At 44.8% G+C, this 23775-nt stretch overlaps 1 protein-coding gene across 1 annotated transcript in view; it reads left to right on the forward strand.

The window, feature by feature from the left end:
* Positions 1–20383, forward strand: part of RBM38 (RNA binding motif protein 38) — a 34118-nt gene extending 13735 nt beyond the window's left edge. Inside the window, exon 4 of the mRNA XM_084854226.1 lies at positions 19176–20383. Coding sequence (XP_084710352.1) covers positions 19176–19479 — 304 coding nt within the window. The 3' untranslated portion in view covers positions 19480–20383. The remainder of the gene's footprint in view (positions 1–19175) is intronic.
* Positions 20384–23775: the final 3392 nt, after the last annotated feature.

Consider the following 23775-nt stretch of genomic DNA (forward strand, 5'->3'; position numbering starts at 1 on the left):
ATGTTGGAGACCCCAGGCTTACAGTGTACAGTTGAGCCAGCTATAGGTGGGCTTGGTAGGAAGGGGCTATAGAATGAGTGACAGAAGAAGAGGAGGGAAAACACACCTCCATCAAATAAAGAGGCTAGAAACTGACTATTGCCTGTCTGCAAGAATCAGCCTTCAATAAACCCACTTGCTGCCACCAGATCAGGGCTGAGAAAGTCTTTGATCTCGTGAGCAAGAATGCTTTGGGATGGAGGTTGCCTTACAGCAGCTAAATTAGGCTGCCAGAAAAAAAGCAGTGAGATTCTGTATTCTCTAGTTCTGAATGGCATGTGTAAGGGTTTCTTCTTTGCAGATGCAAGGGCTTCTCTCTCTCCCTTTCCATATTTGGGGGCGGGAAGGCAACTCCCTTTCTCCGGAGGTTGATTTAAGTAAGACACAAAACCAGGCAACCCAGTCTGTTGATGATGATGAAGGGGAGCTGGTGCAGGGAAGGAAGAAAAATCTGGAGTGGATTTGTTTTGGAGAGAAAGATAGTCTCCTAGCCTTTTAAACCCTAGTTTTGAAAACAGATGCTTTATGTGCTTTGCTGGGGCTTGCTATGGAAGTGGGGACAATGTTTAGTTTTCAGACTCTGTAGGAGACTCTGGCTTAAGGGGAACAAAGCCACCTGTGGCGTTCGTCCTTCTTATTAATTCAGTGGAAAGAGCAGGCTGCCATTTGTTGGGTGGAAAGAGAACAGCACTTCTAAAATATTATTGCTGGCTAGTAGAAATAATTCTTGGCTACTAAGCCCAGACATAATTTGTGGACCCCTGCCCAGAGTCCCCTGCCCAGTGACAGAAGCTACCATGATGTCACCAGTGTTCCAAATATGCATTGGTCTTCCAAAAAGCCAGTAAAAAAGGCTAGTGAAAGGTTGCACAAGACATAGGGATGAACTAGCGCATGCAGTTGCTGAAGAAATCGGCAACTGCATGCACTTGAATTTATTTCCAGGAATGCCTGTAGGCCCCAGAGGAATTCTATGCAGGGAGGAGGAGGAGAAGTCTGCCGTTAACCATTGCTTGTCTTAACTATGCATTAACTTGGTGAGCCCAAGGCAGGTTTTCCAGCTAGGCCTTTCCAAGTAGCATATAGCTTAGCTAACTCTTCTTGAGTGATCTGAGTCTTCCCAAAGAATTATTATTATCTGCGTCCAACTCTGGCCTAGTATACATCCCAGAGAGTGTTATTCCATTCCATTTGGTAAATGAAACCCGCTGTGATCTGGGTGGTTATCATGGTGAACTCTGCCTTTGGACTGGGAATCAGGGAGGATGTCTCAGCTTGTCAAATGCAGCTCCTAAAATCCGTGCCTATTGACACTGAAGCCATGTGATATTGAAGCAAGTAGATGGAAACATGCCAAGGTTAGACTGTTTTTTCTCCCCGGTGCTTCCTGAGCTGCACAGCTGTCCCCAGTTTCATTGTTTCTCCAGCCCTATCATTTTCCATGAAGTCTTTGGTACAACTTCTTAGTCTCAAGACCCTATACGGTAACAATGCCTAAGTACATGTAACTCAAATAATGGCATATTTCACCCCAGTTTACCCTGGCTTCATCTCCCTTCCTCTTTTGTCTCCCGTGTGCTGAATTTTAGCTTGCAAGATTTGCGGGGTAGGGAACTATCCTGTTCCACTTTGTAAAGCGCTATGGATGTTGATCGTGCTATGTAAATAATTTGCACCATTTATCATGATGGGTTCAATGCAGGGGGGCAGAACCTCAGGCCCAGGGGGCCTGATCCAGCACACACGGACTCCCAGTTTGGCCCTCCGGGCTCCCCTAGGTGGCCACATACCCTTCCTCCCCTAGGTGGCCCCCTTCCTGTGGAACTCCCTGCCTCTGGAGGCCAGGCAGGCACCAACACTGTGTTGTTTCTGGTGCCTCCTGAAAACAGTGCTGTTCCAGGAGGCATTCCTTAATCGACCATCACGGTTTCTACTGCCATTCTGTTTTTTAAAAACATAATTTTAATATGGTATTCTAATTTTATTATTTTATCTTTTATGTTCACTGCTCCGAAACCTGTTTTAGACATGGAGTGGTATACAAATATTGTGAATAAATAAAGTGCATGTATGTAAATTCCGGTGATGGGTCTGTCAGTGGCTATTGGCCCTGGCGGCTCAATGGGACCTCCACATACAGAGGTGGTATATCTCAGAACACAAACAGGGCTTTGCCTTCATGCCCAGCTTGTGAGCTTCCAGAAGCATCTCAGTGTACTTGAAAACGGGATGCTAAACTGGATGGACCTTGGTGATCCAGCCAGCTGAGCGCTTTGGATAGCTCCTTTACAGTTCTGACTGAAACCTGGCGCGGATTCACTGCCCCACTGACATCGGAGCCACCAGCTTCCACTGATCAGTTGCCAAGATACAGGATCTGGGAGACCAGTGGAGGCAGGAAAAGGGGGGTTGGGATGTATAATATATATCTTGTTTGCAAGCATCAGTAAACAAGAATTTCACTGTATTCTGCTCCAGCAATGATTTAATCATGGGAGATGCAGGTTGGCAAGATGAGTGCAGTTTGCCCGAGCGATCTTGGCTAGTGCTGTGCCCTTTTTCCTAGCAGAGCGACGGGAGCTCTCCTGGGTAACACATGTTTGGCAGTTGATTCTGTTATTGTCCTTTTGGAACAATCGGCAAGGCAAGCATTGGTATTCCAACATTCCTTGAACACCCAAGGTTTCTTCAGTCTTTGGAAGGAAGAACTAAAAACTTTACAGTGCTTGTGTGGCCTAGAGCATTCATGAAAATAAGAGGAAGAATGAACAAGATTTTGTACCGAAATCTACTTGTTGATCCCACTTACTGACCTAGAGGCGGTGTGTGTGCCTAAAAACACGCGCGCGCGCGCGCACACACACAAAGCAGCTTCTCCTTCTCTTTGAGATCTGCTAGCTGAGTCCAGTTTTAGGAAAAGGTCTTAAACATCCACAATCCCAGAAAAAGAATGCATGTGAAACCTAACACCCCAGTCCACAACTCAGTATGGACAAAGTTGTTGGGGCTTTTTGTCAGTCCGTGTATTTACTTTCTGTGAAGCCACAGTATAATACTACTTGGATAATTATTATTTATTTAAAATATTTCTATACCGCCTATCATGTACAACATATCCAGGCACTGTACAATAATAAAATTACAATATAAATGCACATTATAACCAAAACAGTCACTTATACAATATAATGCACGTGAAACCTAATACCCCAGTCCACAACTCAGTACGGACAAAGTTGTTGGGGCTTTTTGTCAGTCCGTGTATTTACTTTCTGTGAAGCCACAGTATAATACTACTTGGATAATTATTATTTATTTAAAATATTTCTATACCACCTATCCTGTACAACATATCCAGGCACTGTACAATAATAAAATTACAATATAAATGCACATTATAACCAAAACAGTCACCTACACAATATAATCAGCAGGCCATGAATTAAAAATCCTAAGAACTGCAATAGAGCTGGTGCATGTTATCTTTGGTGGGGGGGTATTCCATGGAGTGGGTGCCACCGCAGAAAAAGGCACCTGGTTGCCACGAGATGCAGGATGTGGTTGTGCTGCAACCAGGATTATACCCCTGACTTCAGTTGGGGGAAATGATGTAGCAAAATCCAAATGTTTTAGCTTAATTGCCTTTGTGGATCAGTACCCAAAATGTGAAGTTCTTGGTTATAGAGCTTCAAAGGAAAGATTTTATCCATAATGTTGACCTGGATTTCTGTCCTGCCTTAGCAGAAATGCTCGTAGGGTTGTATCTAATATTAGTCTAACAAGTCCCATTAATTTCAGTAGGTCTACTCTAGGTAGGACTAAGATTGGATACAACCCATAGTAATTCAGTCAGGTACATAGGAAGCCGCCTTATACTGAGTCAGACCATTTGTCCATGTAGTCCAGTATTGTCAACACAAACCGGCAGCAGCTCCCAGGGTTTCAGGCAGGGATTTTTCCTAGCCTACCTGGAGATGCCAGGGATCGAAACTAGGACCTTCTGCACGCAAAGCAGGTGCTCTACCACTGAGCTACATTCCCTCCTCTAATTTGGGAGACTTCCCAAAAAATGTGTCATTGCAGCAACAGTATCAGACCTTGCAGTTGTGTTGAAATTTTTACTGCAGGTCTAATGAGAACAAGTTCTCTCTGAAATTTCTTTATTTCATTTCTATACCACCCAATAGCTGAAGCTGTCTGGGCGGTTCAAAAAAATTGAAACCAAAAAGCGCAGAATAAAACAATATAAAATATGAAAGCATTAACACCACAATATAACAATGCAACCAGAATAAAACCTAGCAGCAATTCAGAGATTTAAAATACAGAATTAAAAGACCAAAGATAAAAGACTAGGAAGCTAAAATGCTGGGAGAATAGAAAGGTCGTCATCTGGTGCCGGAAGGAATACAGCGTAGGTGCCAGCAGAACCTCTTTAGGGAGCTCATTCCACGGCTGGGGTGCCACAGCAGAAAAGACCCTCTTCCTGGTAACCACCCACCTCACTGGCAAGGGCTCACAGAGAAGGACCGCTGAGGATGATCTTAGGGTCCGGGCAGGCACATATGGGTGGAGGTGATCCTTCAGATAACCTGGCCCCAAGCTGTTAAGGGCTTTGAATGTTAATAGCAGCAGATGTGCATAAATGTTAAAATATACTTGTTTATCATACATTATATGTGTGTGTATGTGTTGAAGGGCTGTTTCTCTATGACTGAACATCTGCCTCACTTGCAGGAGGACCCAGGTTCAATCACTGCTCTCTACAGTTAAAAGAACCCCAGGAGCAGGGGCTAGGAAGGGCCTCCCACTGCCAAAGACCCTGGAGGAACTGCCACCAGAGGAGATAGAATATGGAGGAAGAGCTGTAGGTCAGTCGTAGAATGCATGCTTGGCATGCAGGAGGTCCCAGGTTCAATCCCCAACATCTCATCGCATTGAAAGCCATCTCATTCAACCCCCTGCTCAGTGCAGGGATCTAGTTTAAGGCATCCCTGCCAGAGGACTTTCCAGTTTCTGCTTGAATACCTCCAGTAACAGAGGGCCCACCACCTCCCTAGGGAGTTGGTTCCATTGTCTGACTGTTCTGGGGGTTAGGACGTTTTTCCTGATGTTCAACTAAATTCTGCCTTCCTGTAACTTAAGCCCATTATTTTGTGCCCTACAGTCTTGGATAATAGGGATCAGGTTGCAGCCCTTTTCTGTATGAAAACCCTTTAGGTACTTGAGAAGTGCTCACATTTTCCACCTCAGTCTTCTCTGCTTAAGACTAAACATACCCAGACACTTCGGTCTTTCCTCATAGGACTTCATTTCTAATCCCCTGGTAATCTTTTTTGCCCTTCTCTGAACTCATTCCAGTTTATCTGAACCCTTCTTAAAGTGTGGTATCCAGTGTTTGAGGTGAGGTCTGACCAGAGTAGAGTAGAACTACTACTTCCTATGATTTTGAAACTATAGTTCTATAGATGCTTTTGAACTGTGGTGCTGGAGGAAAATTCTGAGAGTGCCTTGGACTACAAGAAGATCAAACCAGGCCATCCTCCAGGAAATAGAGCCAGACTGCTCACTTGAGGGAATGATATTAAAGGCAAAACTGAAGTACTTTGGCCACATAATGAGAAGACAGGATACCCTGGAGAAGATGCTGTTGCTCGGGAAGGCAAAAGGAAGAGGGGCCGACCAAGGGCAAGATGGATGGTTGATATTCTGGAGGTGATGGTCTCAACCTTGGGGGAGCTGGGGGTGGTGATGGCCAACAGGAAGCTCTGACGTGGGCTGGTCCATGAAGCCACAAGAGTCGGAAGCGACTGACTGAACAACAAGAATTGCATTCACCCTTTTTTGCAGCCACAGGCACACAGCTGACTCATATTCAGCTTGTGATCAACTCCAACTCCAAGATCCTTTTCACACGTACTATTGACAGGCCAGGTATCCCCCATCTTATTCCTGTGCATTTATTTCTCTTTCCTAAATGAAGGAATTTGCACTTATCTCTGCTAAATTTCATTCTGTTATTTTCTGCCTAGTCTTCTAACCTATCATTATTTATGATTCAAGATTATTTTGAATGTTCTGTCTTCTAAGGTATTACCCAATTTTGTGTCATCTGCAAATTTCATAAGCATTCCCCCCACCTTTTCCTCCCAAATTATTAATAAAAACTTTGAAGAGTACCGGCCTTGGATCGAGCCCTGTGGCACCCAACATGATACCTCCCTCCAATTTCATGAGGAACCATTGACATGCACTCCTTGAGTACAGCCCTCCAGTCAGCTGTGGATCGACTTAGTAGTAGTGTCATACAGCTCACATGTGAATAGCTGAGATGTCAGAAAAAAATTCAAATTCCCGTCTGGCAGCAAAACTCACTTAATGAACTTTCCTAGGAAACCTCACTGAACCTCACTCTCCTTTGCAGCTGAGCCTACTTCACACGGCTCTTAGGATTAAAGTGATGCCGAGAGCTCCCTTACAGAAGGGGTGGAGTACAAATGTAAGAAGTAAAATTAATTGTGGCTTCCTCTTGGGCCTTTGCCAACTGGTTAGCTGCGCACAGAAGTGCCTTTTGTTAAACTTTGTACGCTTTAAGCGAAATGGTGGCACTAGAATCGTGCCTGCCTGTGGAGACAGCATTAGCCAAGAACCTGGCTTGCATGCACATGGCTTGGCCACATCTGGTTTTAAAGAGAAGTTGGAGGGAATATGTCAAGGAGGACGGTCGTGAGAGAAAGATGGTTTGACCCATGATAAGTGGGTTTTTTATCAGTTCATGACTTGGGGAACCTGACAGGTTTGGAGAAGAGGAGACTTGGATCCCTTTGAGGTACCAATGGGGAGGGGACCTCATTGAGACCAGTGGGTGAGCTGGTGGTGCTAAGAGACAGACATGGGCCCATGGGCTCCTACTTTCCCATTGCGTCTGCCACAAATGGGCTGGGGGGGGGCACACAGAAAATGTAGGGAGTTTTGTTCCCTATGCATCTCCAGCTGAACACCCTGGAGACCACCACCAGCCAGATTGACCCTACTGAGGTAGAAGGATCAGTGGTCAAATTCTGTATAACACAGCTTCGTATGTTCATAAATGGAAAGCAGGTTGGAAAGCAACCTGGCTCATGCCTTGCAGATAATTCTTAGAAAAGAAGTGGATTTTAATCCACACATGAGTCTGGAAGAGTAGCCATGCTAGAATGAGTTTTCACACATGCATGTTCATAATTTGGTTCTGTCGCACAAGATGGCCACTTCACACATGCAACAAGTCATGATCCAGTAACATAGAGCACGGTTATCATTTCCCTACAAATGCCACATTTCTCAGTGGAGGCAGTTCACACATTCGGCTACAAGTCAGTGGCCCACGTTGAGTGACATAAGGCTCTATATATGCACTTGTGAATTGGTAATCCATAGCAGTAGAATGGAAGAAGGTGTTGTGGCACCAGGCTTATTGTTTGTGGCATAAGCTTTCATAGGCAATGGCTTCAGCGCAAGCATAAAGTGGACCAAGAACATGGTATGTATGTTTGCATGGCCTGAAGGTGCACTGGAGGATAAACCCCTAACAGGTTGAGAAACAGGGCCAGTTTGCACAATCACTGCAGCCAGGTGTGGCTTATTTAAGCCACAGTGGGTTGTGGCATGTGCTAGTGGCCGTTTTGAATATTCAGTGGCCAGTGGGGGGGTTGCCATGGTTTGCTGTGTTATCCGAACCTGGGGGGCATGGCTTGCTGGAGGAGGAAACAACCCTCCAATACCCTACAACAGACCATGGGTTATTAGAGGGTGGTTCCCCCTCCAACAAGCTATGCTGCCCGGGTTTGGACGATACAACAAGCCACAACTTGAATAGGGAGCGTGGTGCCCGCAGGTGCGGGGGCTCATCAGGCCTCAAATAAGTAATGGTGGGCCGTGGTGATTGTGCGAACCCGGCCATAAAGTGAATGGATCGAATGAGACACTTGTTTTCATCCTTAAAATCCAAAGCATTCATTCTACTACTTTTATTACTACTGATAGTAGTAGCAGTTGTGGAATCTTTTAAGGATATTTGGTGTAGTTAGACTTCCGTTTCCCCCTGCCTTAAAAATGGTAGTTAAAGGGATACATTTAGAAGCGTATATAATTGATACGATGAAGGCAAAAGCTATCTGCTACGAAAAGTTAGTGTGGAATGCTGCTGTTCAGGATTCCAACCACTCCATTCTCTCTCCGCACCCCAGTTCTCAGCCCCTGCCCCCTGCCATGGTCAGTCAACATCCCACAGCCACTAAGCATAATCAGCCTCATTGAACTGTTCTCCCCCACCCCCCACTTCTTTTAGGGTTTTCTTCTGAAGATTATTTCTATTCCAGCAAAGCTTGGGATTTCCGCAAATCTGATGATATTTCCCTTTTGGCATGAGTGGTGCTATTTTGGCTACATAAGCAACGGCACTCACAGCTTGAACATGGGAATTAGAGGGAATGGCGATGCAGATGCGGAAAGGGAAATACTACGTATGTTTTTTCCCCCCTCCCTCTGTGGTAATATTGTTTTTGTTATAAAATGTTAACGTCTTCTCCTTCCTCCGCTTCCTCCCTCTGTGGTGTTTTTCTCTCCTTCCCTTGTTACCCTGCCACTTCCTGCTTTAGATTGTGTGTGTGTGAGTGTGAGAGAGAGATTGAAAGAAAGGAACAGAGCCTTATGCTGAATGTACACATAGCAGTTATACAGTTAACATACCGTAATCATAACTCTTGGTGCACATGACACCAATTGGCACCAATAGTTATGATAACGGTATAATAATGGTATAACTGCTATGTGTAGATTCAGCCCTCGTTACAGATTACAGTGGAACATTAGCAGCATTGGATAGCTGTCTTCCAGGGAAGGGTTTATTTCCCATTTTTGAACTTTCTCACTAGGGAAACCATATGACTCCACAAGGGTTCCCAGATGTCCCCAGGATGAAGTCGGAAAACCCCTGGTTTAATGAAAGGCCTCATTCTTGGTTCCACTGCCATGTCCACTTTGGGAATTTGATGGGTTGGCTTGAAGCCTGACTTGTCGCTAAACATGCCCAGCTAATCCGTACAGGGATGGGGGACTTGCCACCCACAAAGGTTTTCCTGCCCTGGCCCTGCCCGCTCTCTGTGGGGAGAGGAATCCCCACTGTCGTATCTGATCGCTGATCAGGGGTAACAGCGGGGGAGTTCACCTTGCCACTCCACTCATCCCGATTGGGATGGAGTGCAAAGGAGATGCCTTGCTTGGCCGCTCTTCCAGATTCCCCGGGGTGACCCATTGTGCATCACCCTGATTGGGGCAGTGTGCAATGGAGGAACTCAACTCAGCCATCACTTGGAGAAGCCAGTCCTTCAGGGGCCGTCCGAGTCCCTTTCTCACAGAGCTTGGAGCCTCTCTCTGCACAGAGCAAAGCCAAAGGGGTCGGGTGGGTGATGTCAGTAGAGGGGTGGGGCTTTGTGATGGGGTCACATGCCCTGATGCCATCAGGTCCACTGGTTTAGTCTGGGGGGCAGTCCAGGCCCCAGACCAGTAGATGGTTCCCCTGCTATAGAAGTGAAAGAAGACATTTACCTTCTAATTCTTATTCGTAGTTATATGCGTAAGGCAGAGTGTCATTTTTCTTTCCAAAGCTAAGCAGATGCATAGCCAGTTTCTCTCAGTTGGAAGAGAAAGCTTTCTCTCGTCCTTGTATTTTGTTGTTTCATGCAGATTGTATCTTGAGCGCTGTTGTCTAACAATCTTTTTAGTCTGCGTGTGCAGAACTATTTCTGGTTCTTCCAGCCTGTAGTGTTGCTGGTTGTGGCAGTGGAGAAAAATGGATCTAGAGATAAAGCTGTGGATTCTTCTTTGTAGGGTGTGCAAAAGATCCCTCCCCCCCTCGTTTCTTTGCTAGCTGGTAGGGGTTGTTGCTTTGCTGTTCTGGATTATCACCTCCTTCACACTTTCCTGCTGTTTTCATGCAAGTTGTGGTTTTTTCAAAAAAGCTGTGTGTACTTTTTGCAGGGTTTAACATCCTGGCAATCTCAGTTGTTGTTTGAAATGGGAGGGGAAGACAGGATTCTAGCGCTTAGCTACAAATATGGCTTTGAAAGGCATATGAAGATGAATTTGAAAGGCAGTGTGAAATCTCAGAAGCCAGACAGACAGAGCAGAAATTTCATGGATTACCCAAGCTCCAGTGGCCTGCAGAACCCAAACAACAGAACCTAGGAAGCTGCCTTCTGCTGAGTCAAACTTCTTGTCCATCTAGCTCAGTACCGTCAACACTGACTCTCCAGGATTTGGGACAGGATTTTTCCCCAGCCCCACCTGGAGATGCTGGGAATTAAACCTGAGACCTCTAACATGGATAGCAGGTATTCTGCCACTGAGATGCAGCCCTTTTCACCTTATGCAGTATATGCAATAAATACATCTTAAAAATGAATAAAGGTTGCAGGTATTTCGTTTTTATTTTTTTTAGAACTCCAGTTCTAACTAGGCACAGATATTTTTTGTTTAAGCACATGAGTATATGCGAGGGATGGGGAATATAGAATCATAGAATAGTAGGGTTGGAAGGGGCCGACAAGGCCATCAAGTCCAACCCCCTGCTCAATGCAGGAATCCAAGTCAGAGCATCCCTGACAAATGGCTGTCCAGCCTCGTCTTGAAGGCCTCCAGTGTGGGAGAGCCCACCACCTCCCCAGGTAATTGGTTTCATTGCCGTATTGCTCTGACACTCAGGAAGTTTTTCCTGATGTTCAGTCGGAATCTGGCTTCCTGTAACTTGAGCCCATTATTCCGTGTCCTGCACTCTGGGATGATCAAGAAGAGATCCTGGCCTTCTTCTCTGTGACAACCTTTCAAGTACTTGAAGAGCGCTATCATATCTCCCCTCAGTCTTCTCTTCTCAAGGCTAAACATGCCCAGTTCTTTCAGTCTCTCTTCATAGGGCTTTGTTTCCAGTCCCCTGATCATCTTTGTTGCCCTCCTTTGAACCCTCTCCAGCTTGTCTGCATCCTTCTTAAAGTGTGGTGCCCAGAACTGGACACAGTACTCCAGATGAGGCCTAACCAGTGCTGAGTAGAGGGGAACTAGTACTTCCCGGGATTTGGAAGCGATGCTTCTATGAATGCAGCCCAAAATAGCATTTGCCTTTTTTGCAGCCACATCACATTGGAATATGTGGTCCTCCAGATGTTGTTGGACTCAACTCATATCATCTCTCACTGTTGGCTATGCTGGCTAGGGCTGATGGGAATTGGAGTCCAACATTATCTGTAGGTCTGTACGTTCCCTACCTCTAGTATATACGTTCCGGGCCATAGTGGAACTATGGAATTCACTACCACAAGATGTAGTGATGGCCTCCAATTTGGATGGCTTTAAAAGGGGGTTGGACAAATTCCTGGAGGAGAAGGCTATCAGTGGCTACTAGTTCTATATGCTACCTCCAGTATCAGAGGCAGAATGCCTGTGTACACCAGATGCTGGGGAACACAGGTGGGGGAGTGCTGTTGCACTTGTGTCCTGCTTGTGGGGTCCCCATGGGCAGCTGGTTGGCCAATGTATGAACAGAATGCTGGACTAGATGGACCCCTGGTCTGATCCAGCATAGCTCGTCTTATGTTCTTCTATTTTTAAATACTACATTGTATTTATGTTGTGAGGAAGGTACCTGTTACCATTCCAGTTGCTCTGACTTCTCTGATTTCCCATATACATGATGACTAAGACTAGTGTAATTCTAGAAGCAACATCAGAACTAAGTTATCTTGCTTAAAAAAAACCAAAACCCAACAGCCCAATCCTATTCCTCTGACGTCCCTCTGAATTCAGTGGGACTTGAAAGTAAATGGGCATTAGATTGCAGTTTAAGACTGCAGTCCTGTGTACACTTACCTGGAAGTAAGCCCTATTGAACACAGTGGAATTTATGTCTGACTAAACATGCATAGGATTGTGCTGGGAGGCTAATAGGAACTAGAAGGAAAGCATGTTCTCTATAAAAGTGAAGGCTCACCTGGCTAATTATGTAAGCCTGATTCAGGCAGGTGGAGCATGAAAAGGCAGTGTTGGGACTTTCTGACTTTCTGATCCTTACTAGCTCAGTTTGGGTCACTGGGGCCCACAGGAGATGCGTGAACAGAAAAAAAGGGCATGTTTACCAGATACTCTCTCTACAGCCCTGTCCTTAAAACCATCTTATTCTCCTGCACACAGAGTAGTATATGTGATCAGTCAGCCATATTCATTATTTTGTTTTCACTTAATGCAGGCTCAGTGAGAATAAGGGCAAATGTTATTAATGCTAACCTTAGTTGATATGGGGGTTATTTTTAAAATATTTGTCATCTTGGTTTTCAATTTCACTTTTGTCTCCTTTTATAGTGAGGAATCTCTGGGTGCATGGAAGTTCTGTGTGCACACCGAAAGTTCCCCACATATGTAAAGGACCCATGGATCTGTTTTTCGAATGTGACGTTATTACCTGTGTTTGAGATTAGATTGGCTATACATGCGTACCAAGGGCCGCAGTGACATTTTCTCCTAAATGCACCTCCGATTTGGTGTTCCAAAAACCAATTTCCAGTAGGCAGTCAAACTGCAATCTCACCATCCCGGGGAACGTTCATCATACTGCAAGAATTGTGAGGGAAAAGTCACCTTCTAGTATCCCATCCGTGCCAAAACGAGTCTTGTGGCTCCTTAAAAGCCAACAAATTTATTATGGCAGAAGCTTTTGTGGGCTACAGTCCATTTAATCAGATGCATGAAATGTTATTCTGAGTTACCAGCATATACTCATACACATACATGGTGGTGGGATGGTCAACAGTGAAGTTGGGGAAATTAAATTCAGAAAGTATCAAGGCCAGGATAACCAGCTCCATTTATGGAGTGCATGGTGTATACCAGAGCTTTATATTAGAGCCAGTGTGCTAGGATGCCATGTGTGTTCCCCTAATTCAGTCAAGCAGTTTTTGGCTTTATGCACTGGGTCATCTAAGGCATGACCTAAAGCAGCCTTCCTCAACCTGGGGCCCTCCAAATGGTTTGGAGTACAATTCTCAGAATTCCTGACCATGATGTTGTTTGGGGATGTTGGGAATTGAAGTCCAAAACATCTGGAAGGTAGTAGGTTGGAAAGGCTGGGTTAAAGTGTCTGTACCCTTAACTGATCACAAGTTAAGACAAGATACATCCTGCTTGCTTTTATATCTGCCTCTGTCTTCCATAGTGCTATATATAATCTTGCGTGTCTTGCTTTGTGTCTCGTTAGTTTTGGTTGTGGCATCGTGCCACTGAGCTAGGATAGTGCCTTGATCCTGATCGTGAACCATCTCACCTGTCTTGCACCCGAGGTGTGGAGTGAAACCTGACACGAATCTCTACAACCAGCAGCAGTGGTTCTAATTTTAGGTTTGGCCGTGTTCTTTGGTGTGTGGTCAACTGTTTGTGATCTCAGCCAGTGATTAATCAGTGATGCCATGAAACAGCTTGTAAGCTGCCATTCACAGGGTGAATTTGACATGTGATGGCAGCTTGAAGATCACTTGATTGATGTTTTTTATAATCACATTTTAGATGACGTTTTCTTCTGGCATTCAGAGTCATGATCTGGGCCTTGTTTCTGTTTCGGTTATATTTTAAACGGAATGGCAGAGCAGGGAGAAGACCTTAATATCATCTTTTTCAAGGGAGGAAATATTGAAGAAATAATATTTTTGACTTGCTGTAATTCCAGTTGTTTCATTTTACCATTGTTACTGGTGTCCAAAAATGGTACAATGGCACATTCCCCCCTCCCCCATTTTTAATAAATGCAAGTACAGTTTTACAAGTCCTCTTTCAACTTTTAAAAAGGTAAATCTTCTTAACTAAACAACACTCTTTAAACAGAAAAATCCAGCCAGGAGGTAACTTCATCACTTTGCAGTTGATGTGTGCTTCCTTTAAGTAAATCAAAGTAATCAAAATGTTAAGCTACCTGGAGTATTATTAATTTATTCATTTATTAGGAGTATGTTTAATCATACAAAACCCGATATTCCCAGCCGGTCTCCCATCCAAGTACTAACCAGGGCTGACCCTGCTTAGCTTCATGAGATCAGACAAGATCCGGTTCATCCAGCTCTTTTTTCAACATGTGGTGGTAGAAGTCGAGGTTAAGTTCAGCATATGAGAAACAACATTTGGAAGGCACCAAAGATTTGGGAGTGGGGGAAGGAAAGCTTACAGTTACACAGACATATACTGAGCCCAACGTATTTCAAACGTCTTTTGCAGGGGCACTTTTAGGCACAACCAACTTGTGTCTTTGGCCTCTTAACTCTGTTGCAAAAAAGTTTTTTATGCCCCTTCCCTCCCCACTTTGGTTTAGCATGCTAAATATAGATTTGTAATGGAAAACAAGCTGGTGCAGATATAACTAACTATCCCTTAAACATGGCTAAAGGAGTGGGCTTCAAAATTTGTTTGTTTGCTCCTCTCTTTGGTGCAAATTCTCCCTGCCCCTGCTTCATCTCAGTTAAGGCCTGAGTTGCCACAAACGTTTAATCATGGTTAATGCTAAGTGGAGTCTGATGTTAACTAGGGTATGGAAATGAGGTTCTCTCTGCTTAACAGCAAATCCTGGTTAGCATTAACTGTAGTTAAGGGCAGCACAATGGAATTTTGGAGAGAGGGGGAAGACGAGAAAATCCAGCAGGCCACCTACAATTTTTAAACTATGGTTAGAAGTTCTAGAACAGGGCTGGGCAGACTTTAGGCTTGCAGGATTTATTCTGGTTTTTTACTAGAACTCCCAAGATCCACAGACTGTAGCCTGGCACAAAAAACACACACTGGGGTGTAATCCTGTGTCTGCTTACCTGAGAGTAAGCCCCATTAGAGTTGATGAGACATACTTTTGAGCAGACATGTATAGGATTGTGCTGTTAGAATGAAAGAGTCTTGAGCCCAAGAATTTGGTTCGATTACCAGAAATGAATGCCGCTTCATATAAAAATCCACTCCTGGTAACATCAAGCTTTCTTCATTTCATCAGTATAATTTAGGGCAGGGGTGGGCAAACGTCAGGCTTGCGGGATCTGTTTTTTGTTTTTTTTACTAGAACGCTGACATCTACCAACCAAAGCCAGACACAAAATGATGGCTCAAGGGGCAGAGGGCATAATAGTAGGTGTGTTTAGACAGAAAAAAAAAGTCTGGGGAATGCTGAATTGTAAGACTTCTTTCTGTCTAACATACATGGGGTTGCGCCCAGAGTGAATTATCTACTACACACCATGAACCATAACCTGGGATATATACAAATCTACATGTGATTTACCACATATCACTCTAAAACTGGCCAGCAGAGCTGAACCTGGTCAAAAGCAACTAATTAGTACTCTTATTTTACAGATGAGGAACACTGAGGCTGAGAGATAAAAATTAGCACAAAACTAGCCATGGTGGTGGGTTTCTTTCTTCCCTTGCTCTCATTCAAGTCAGAAATCCTTTGAGATCTACCGCAAACCACTCAGAGATCTACCAGCAGATCTTGATCTATATTCTTCCTATGCCTGATTTAGGTCTTCAGGAATCTTTTGTTATTGGTATTGTTGAACTGTTGGGAATCAGAATTTCATGCAGATCTACTGCAAACCACCCAGAGATCTATCTAGAACTAGAGTTCTGCCCATTCCTGATCTAGAGTATTACCTCTGCTCCAGAATACACGGGGTTGATGCCAAATGGTTCAGTGTATGGGGCAGAAGAACTAATTGAAGGGCTGCAGAGCAGTGGTAGAGCATATGGTTTGGATGCAGAAGTCCCCAAGTTCAATCCCTGGCATCTTCACATAAGACTGGAAAAATTCCTGCCTGAAACCCTGCAGAGCCATTGCTGCCAGTCAGTGTCGACAGCACTGGACTACATGGACAAAGGACCTGGCTCAGTCTAAGGCAGCTTCCTATGTTCCTAACTGGAAAAATACTCATCATTTCTCATTGTTGCTCACATCGCTAGCAACCTCCTATGAAGAGACAGACTAAATCTGATAGACCCCTCCTTTCCTCATCTGCGAACAACAGCACTCTTTTTTTTTTTTTGCATTAAAGGTTTCGCATTCTCAAGAGAGCTGCAAGGACTTTCGATAAACGGCTTGTCTCAGGCTCAAAATGAGGTTGCCCAAGAAGACCTTGTGCTGAATGCCACTTGTGCAGCATGGGGCCCCCTGAGACTCCCCTCCCTTTTCGGGAAGCAGCCCCCATGCAGCCAGACCAGCTGCAAGAGAGGATGTGGTTGCCTTGGTGCTGGGACTTATTAAACTGTCTGTTTAGGGTGGCTGAGCTATAATTAAATTCCACCTTGGCACGGGGGGTGGGTGGGCGGTGGTAAAGTGTCTTAAGGTTTTAACTAGTTACTCCATTCCACACCCCTCCAAAAATGTATGCCACATACAAATAACTAAAGAGTATGTGTCAAAAAAAATATTCTGTGGTGGCCCCCACTCTGTGGAACTCCCTCCCTAGGGAAGTCCGCCATGCCCCTTCTTTAATGAGCTTCCTCCGTGCATTAAAAATGTGGTTGTTCAGGCAGGCATTTGGGATGGGTTAGGGTATTTTAGAAAACGTTTTTATTGTAGAATTTTATTGTTTTAAACTGTTTGATTATATGCTGTACATCGCCTAGAGTGGCTGGGTGACCAGCCAGATGGGCGATTGATAAATTTAATAAAGAAATAAAAATAGAGTACACAGGGGCTGAGCCTTTAGGGCCCCCCCTCCCCCCCGCCCCCTTGTGCAGCTGCTTCCGGCTGCTTGCATTCAGGCTGAACGTTTGCGGCAGGGAGCCCATACTGCTGGTCAAGGCTCTTTGCACGATGAAGAACCCTGATTTCCCAGGGTTCTAAATCCCACGGGAAGACTTGTGCTGCAGCCCCTTTGGACTCGGCTTGCCTCATCACGTGAGGCATGGCTGCATAGTCAGGCCTCACGTTTTTAAATCCAGTCTGCAGTAAAACTAATAAAAAGGTAAAGGTGTCCCCAACCAGTCGTGTCCGACTCTAGGATGCGGTGCTCATCCCCGTTTCTAAGCCGAAGAGCCAGCGCTGTCCGAAGACACTTCCGTGGTCATGTGGCCGGCATGACTGAACGGAACACTGTTACCTTTCCCGCCAAGGTGGTGCCTATTTATCTACTTGCAATTTCTTGCTTTCGAACTGCTAGGTTGGCAGAAGCTGGGACTGAAGACGGGAGCTCACTCCGTCACGCGGCACTCGGGTCTCGAACTGCTGACCTTCCGACCTTCCAGTCTGCAGTTCAGCGTCTTAACCACTAAGCAACCGCGGCCCCAGTAAAACTAATACTTCTGAAGAAAAGAAGCATACCTTCTCTCTGGTTTTAAAGGACTGATACATGTGCTGCAAGTGGCTCCATCTTAGAAGAGGCACTCCATTTGTATGTGGGGGGGGATGGTTCTTTGAAGGTGGTATGAGCCACTCATGGTTTTCTAAGTACGTGTGTGTGTGTGTGTACTGTATATTTAAACAGCTTAGTGCATCCTTCCTCAACCTGGTTCCCTCCAGATGGGTTGGACTTCAAACTCCCATCATCTCTAGCCAGCATAACCATTGGGGGGCTGGCTGGCTGGGGACCATGGGAGTTGAAATCCAATCCAGCTGGAGGACACTTTATTGTGGAAGGCTCGGGCACTGTTTGTCATTTCTGCTGCCCAATTTAATTAGTTGTACCTTTCTTAATTGAGTGAAATGCTTTTAATACATTAATCTACCCAAGTAATTTAAGCAAACATTCAGCCCTAATATAGGCACTCCAGGTTGATCTTCCAAACCTTTCATCATGTGCTGCAGCTTGGGGGGGGGGGGGTGCGTGCGCGTGTGGCCACCCAGGAAGGAAGAAAGGAGGCAGAACCGAACTGACCACCCAGCCTAAATATTTCTAAGGATATGTTTTGCTTGACCACACACCAAATAGAATCATTCATCAAATGGAGCATATTTCTACCTCCAGTAAAATGTTTGTGGGATTTTTTTCTCTCTTCCCTGAAAAATGGAGTATTAATGGTATATAAGTGGTTAAGCTGCTGTCACCTGATCTCTCTCTCTCTTTCTCTTTCTCTCTCTCTCTCTCTTTTTGTCTACAGTCCCAGATTAATTCATCTTCAGCTGAAACCAGTACAAGTCTCAGCCTGTTAAGGGGCTGGGGTGTTCGCATGGTAACTTCAGGGAAATATGAATAGGGAGTGGAAGAGGAGGGAGAAGAGTAAACAGGATAAGCATTTTGTGCTTTTACAACAAACGGCCCCTAATCATTGCCAAAAAACAAAACAAAAAAGACTTCAGTATTGTGGCAATACAGGTTTAACCATGGAGTCAATGACAACAGGCTGGAACATTAAATAAACTTGAAAAGGCCTCATACTCTGTTTATAGCCAGAAGAAACTGGTCAGTACCTAACAGAAGAGATGCTATAGTGAAAGCTTTAATAAAATTGCCTCGTGGGCATGTTGAGGTACACAGAAGACAACGCTTTGGCAGTAATTCCTGTTGTGTGGAAATCTCAACCAGAAGTACCAAGCCACACATCAGAGATTATTTTTGGTTTTTTATGATATTATTATAAATCTCTAGAAATTAATAGACGGACAGTATATACTCTAAGGACGCAATCCTATGGCCGCTAGTCAGCAGCTAGATGGCCACAGGATGGGCCGGTCCCCAGGAACCGACCTGGGACCCCGTGTTCCAAGGTCGGTTCCCTGAGAACCAACCTCCACCCCCTTCCGCACTGCCCTGTAGGCAGCATGGATCGGCCCCATGCTCCGTGCTTGGAAGAGGAGCACAGAGCAGCGAAAGTGGGGCGTGCTGGGCAGGGAGGGTGGAAGTGCCGTTAAAAGATACTGTGGTCCCGAGCCATGTAAGGCTCTTTATGACTTCTGGGCTCTACATTTGCTTATTTTAAACCTTCCATTTATGTTTTGCTTCCTTTGCTTTCTCCCCCACGCCACCATTTCACACAATCAGTATGGTTCTTTTAGCACAATGATGGCATCATCCCACTGCCCTCAGCTTAGCTGTCCCCTAGGGAAACAATCTGACTGTATCTGTCTGTGCTTAATCTTGCAGGCTGGCACATCACTTTATCTACCCTCAAGCGATCGTTCAGCCCAGTGTGGTCATCCCGACCCCGGTACAGTCCATCACATCTCCGTACATAGACTACACGACCGCAAGCCAGGCCTACTCGCAGTTCACCACCGCTGCCTATGACCAGTACCCATACGCCGCTTCCCCTGCTGCTGGCTTCATGGGATACAGCTACACAAGTGCCGTTCAACAACCTCTCACGGCCACCAATCCACCCGTGGCAGCTCCCACAGCCTTTTTGCAGTTTCAGCCAACGCAGCTACAGCCTGACCGTATGCAATAGAAGCCTCGCCCTGGAACTCAGCCCCCACCCTACCCCTTCCATGAAGACTCTTCTTTATGATGGAATGGAATTATGTGGAGGCGGAGTGTCGGGGGGTTGGGGCGGGGCTCTTGACAGAGGAAAACATTTTTTTAAGTAAGCTTTTTTAAGAACAACCTTATTAGGAGTAACGCATATCAATACCTAAGCTATTTATAGTGTTACAGACAAGTTTTTTTAAATCCTTGCAAAAAGACTTACACTTGTAACAATGAACTTTGGTAAGCTCTCTTATTTTTATTTTTTATCAGGACAAATATCATTGCAAAGATGGACGATATAAAAATGACTTTTTTCTTAAAGTGAAAACTACAGGCTCTGGCACACGTATAGCAATCTACTTCCATCACCAATAAATTTCTTTCTTCCTTCCACCACTTAAGATACTCCTTGTGCAGCGCTTACCCCATCGAATCTTACTCTCTGGTTATTTACGTTCACCTCAGAAAATACATGGAGAATACAGAAATGAAAAAAACAAATGCAAGCTCTTCTTTTTTTGGCTCGTATTAAAAAGTTTGTAATACTCAGAGGCCTTACCGGAAAAAATGTATTTTAATATTTATTGTGATCTCTTTATTCACAGGAGCTGTGAATTTCAGTTGGAAGAATAGTAAATATCTGCTTTGTTTAATTCTCAACTAAATTATTGTATGTAGGTGGGAAAAAAGTTGCTAAGTAACTGCTAAATCACTTTCAACATGCAAAAAGGGAATATTGGCTTTAAGGACGGTGGAATATTCCTTTAGTCAACGCACTGTAATTTTTTTCTTATTGTAATTGTTACTGTTTTAAGATTATCTCAAAGTTTTAGGTATATTTTTAAAGCAAAAAAATGGAAGAAAAAAAAAGAATATTGAACATATTGTCTACTTTGATAGATCTTTTGTTTATAATGCTGCAAAGTCTAGAGAAATTTTACAGTATTTATATAAAAGCTAAGCAGGGTCATGGGCCAGCAATGCTTAGGAGAATGTCAGGAATGGATCAGAGTTCTAAAATGGTGTTTCACACTTGAACAAAAGGGTTTAAAACATGACATTTTAATACCCAATGGTACAAACTGCTGATTAAGTAGAAGACAGTGTAAGTTAAGTGCATTTTTACAAAGAAGAAGAGCAATAAAACTATTTTGATTTTTAAAACTACGCTGTGTTGTACCTTATGGGAGGCAGAGATATAATGGGTTGGAGAGGCCCTCAACCCTCCAGGCAGTATTAGGAGGCTGCAGGGAGGAGGGGAAGTCTGTTTCACTAGCAGTTTCCCCTCCACTGGTGGAACGACACCATCGGATACAACCCAGTGTGTGCTTGAGGGCTCCTACCACTAACACTCAAAAGGCTAAGTGGAGTTAAGAGATTTTGGGGGCAGGAGAAAAGAAGGGAGAAGTGATGAGAAAACATGGTAGGGCTGCTAATGGAGGTCATCATCATCTGGACCTCCCATAAAATTCTGTGAATGAGGCAGGACGATTGCACAGTAAAAGCCTCCTCTGGAAGCTGCCAGGGTTTGGAAGGTGACAGTGTTGGCCCTGGGTGGTATACAATGGATTGAATGTGGCTGCTAGGAAGTACAAGTAAACTGTTGATTATGTGGGTGATGTACACCTGGAGGAAGGGCTGGAATTTTGCGAAGACTCTGGGGAACGGCAAACTCCTGCAGTGTCCCTTTCAGGGTATCCATACCGATTTGGCCATCACAGCAATGCTGCTGCAGTTTACATTGGGGGGTGGGATAAATATCCCCATAGGAAGGAAGGAAGGAAGGAAGGAAGGAAGGAATGGCAACCATCCTACAAGGGGAATGGCAACAGGGTGCTCTCAAGGACACCACTAGAAAGGGATGGGGGCACATTTCCTCCCCTCCCCCCGGTGGAAATAGCCATTGAAAATGCTCACACTCACTTGTGAATGACCCATAAAATTTCGGGGTGGGGGGGAGGGATGCTGAGACAAAGGGAAAAGGCTTCAGCCTCTTGCCAGTAGGAAATCTTAGACCCTGGACTTCTTGGACTTACCAGGAGCCCTTTAGCCTGCCATGTGTATAACTTGACACTGTGTTTCACTTCTCCCCGCTGCCCCAACATTCCATGCTTAACTACTGCTTCTACATTCCTGATAAGTTAGAGCGAAAAAGAAACAAAAATTGCTAACCCTGATTTCATAGAATCATAGAACAGTAGGGTTGGAAGGGGCCTAAAAGACCATCGAGTCCAACCCCCTGCTCAATGCAGGAATCCAAGTCAGAGCATTCCCAACAGATGGCTGTCCAGCCTCGTCTTGAACGGCTTCAGTGTGGGAGAGCTCACCACCTCCCTAAGTAATTGGTTCCATTGTCCTATTGCTCTAACAGTCAGGAAGTTTTTCCTGATGTTCAGCTGGAATCTGGCTTCCTGTCACTTGAGCCCATTATTCCGTGTCCTGCACTCTGGGATGATCAAGAAGAGATCCTGGCCTTCCTCTCTGTGACAACCTTTCAAGTACTTGAAGAGCGCTATCCTATCTCCCCTCAGTCTTCTGTTCTCAAGGCTAAACATGCCCAGTTCTTTCAGTCTCCTCATAGGGCTTCGTTTCCAGTCCCCTGATCATCTTTGTTGCCCTCCTCTGAACCCTCTCCAGCTTGTCTGCATCCTTCTTAAAATGTGGTGCCCAGAACTGGACGCAGTACTCCAGATGAGGCCTAACCAGTGCTGAGTAGAGGGGAACTAGTACTTCCCGGGATTTGGAAGCTATGCTTCTATTAATGCAGCCCAAAATGAAATGTGCCTTTTTTGCAGCCACATCACATAGTTGGCTCATATTCAGCTTGTGATCAACAGTAATGTTGTTGAGCCAAGTATCGCCCATCTTGTAACTGCATTTGGTTTCTTTTTCCTAGGTGCAGAACTTGGCATTTATCCCTATTAAATTTCATTCTGTTGTTTTCTGCCCAGCGCTGCAGCCTATCAAGATCACTTATTTGTTTCTGTCTTCCAAGGTATTAGCTATCCCGCCCAATTTTGTGCTATCTACAAATTTGATCAGCATTCCCTGCACCTCTTCCTCCAAGTCATTAATAAAAACGTTGAAGGGTACTGGGCCCAGGACTGAGCCCTGCGGTACCCCATTTGTTACCTCTCCCCAGTTTGAGAAGATCTCATTGAGAAGCACTCTTTGAGTCTGATTCTGTAGCCAACTGTGGATCCACTGGATCATTGTTTGAGCTAGTTTGCTCATCAGGATATCATGGGGCACTTTGTCGAAAGCTTTGCTGAAGCTGAGGTATATTATGTCCACAGCATTCCCACAGTCCACAAGGGAGGTGACCTGATCAAAAAATGAGATCAGATTTGTCTTTGTTCTTGACAAATGCATGTTGGCTTCGAGTAATCACACTGCATTGTTTTCAAGGTGCTTACAGATGGATTGCTTTATCATCTGCTCCAGAATTTTCCCAGGGATTGATGTCAGACTGACTGGTTTGTAGTTCCCAGGTTCCTCCTTTTTACCTTTTACAACATTAAAACATTTACAACTTTACAACATTTACCTTTTTACAACATTAGCCCTCCTCCAGTCATCTGGCACTTCCCCCATCCTCCATGATTTCTCAAAGATAATAGGCAGTGGCTCTGAGAGTTCTTCTGCCAGTTCCTCTAGGATGCAGTTCATCTGGCCCTGGAGATTTGAACTCATTCAAAGTAATTAGGTGTTCCTTGACCATATACTCCTAAGCATGTGCAATTTTGCATTTTAAACTCCCTTAAATCATGGCATAAAAACATAAGAGGAGCCATACTGGATCCGACCAAGAGTCCATCTAGTCCAGCATTCTGTTCACACAGTGGCTAACCAGCTCCCTGCAGGAAGTCCACAAACAGGACATGAGTATAACAGCATCCTCCCACCCATGTCAAAGAGGGCATAGTGTCAAGCAGACTAGAACACCTAAAAGAGGTAGACTTTTCCACAGAAGCACTGTAGGTGACAATACCAGGTTCCAAAACCAATTTAGTACTAGGAACATGCTATCGTCCCCTGGACCAGAATGCTCAGGGTGATCTTGAGATGGAAAACAAAATCAGGGAGGCTTCCAAACAAGTGTTGTAATAATGGGCCACTTCAATTACCCCCACATTGACTCGATAAATGCATGTTCCAGTCATGACAAAGAGGTTCAATTTCTCAGTGCCCTAAATGATTTTGCCCTAGAACAGTTGGTCGTGGAACTGACCAGAGGGGAGGTGACCCTGGATTTAATCGTCCAGGCCCTAGTACG

The sequence above is a fragment of the Heloderma suspectum genome, chromosome 4, assembly GCF_057233095.1.
Source record: "Heloderma suspectum isolate Gila_16-S chromosome 4, 16-S_ref, whole genome shotgun sequence".
NCBI lineage: Eukaryota > Metazoa > Chordata > Lepidosauria > Squamata > Helodermatidae > Heloderma > Heloderma suspectum.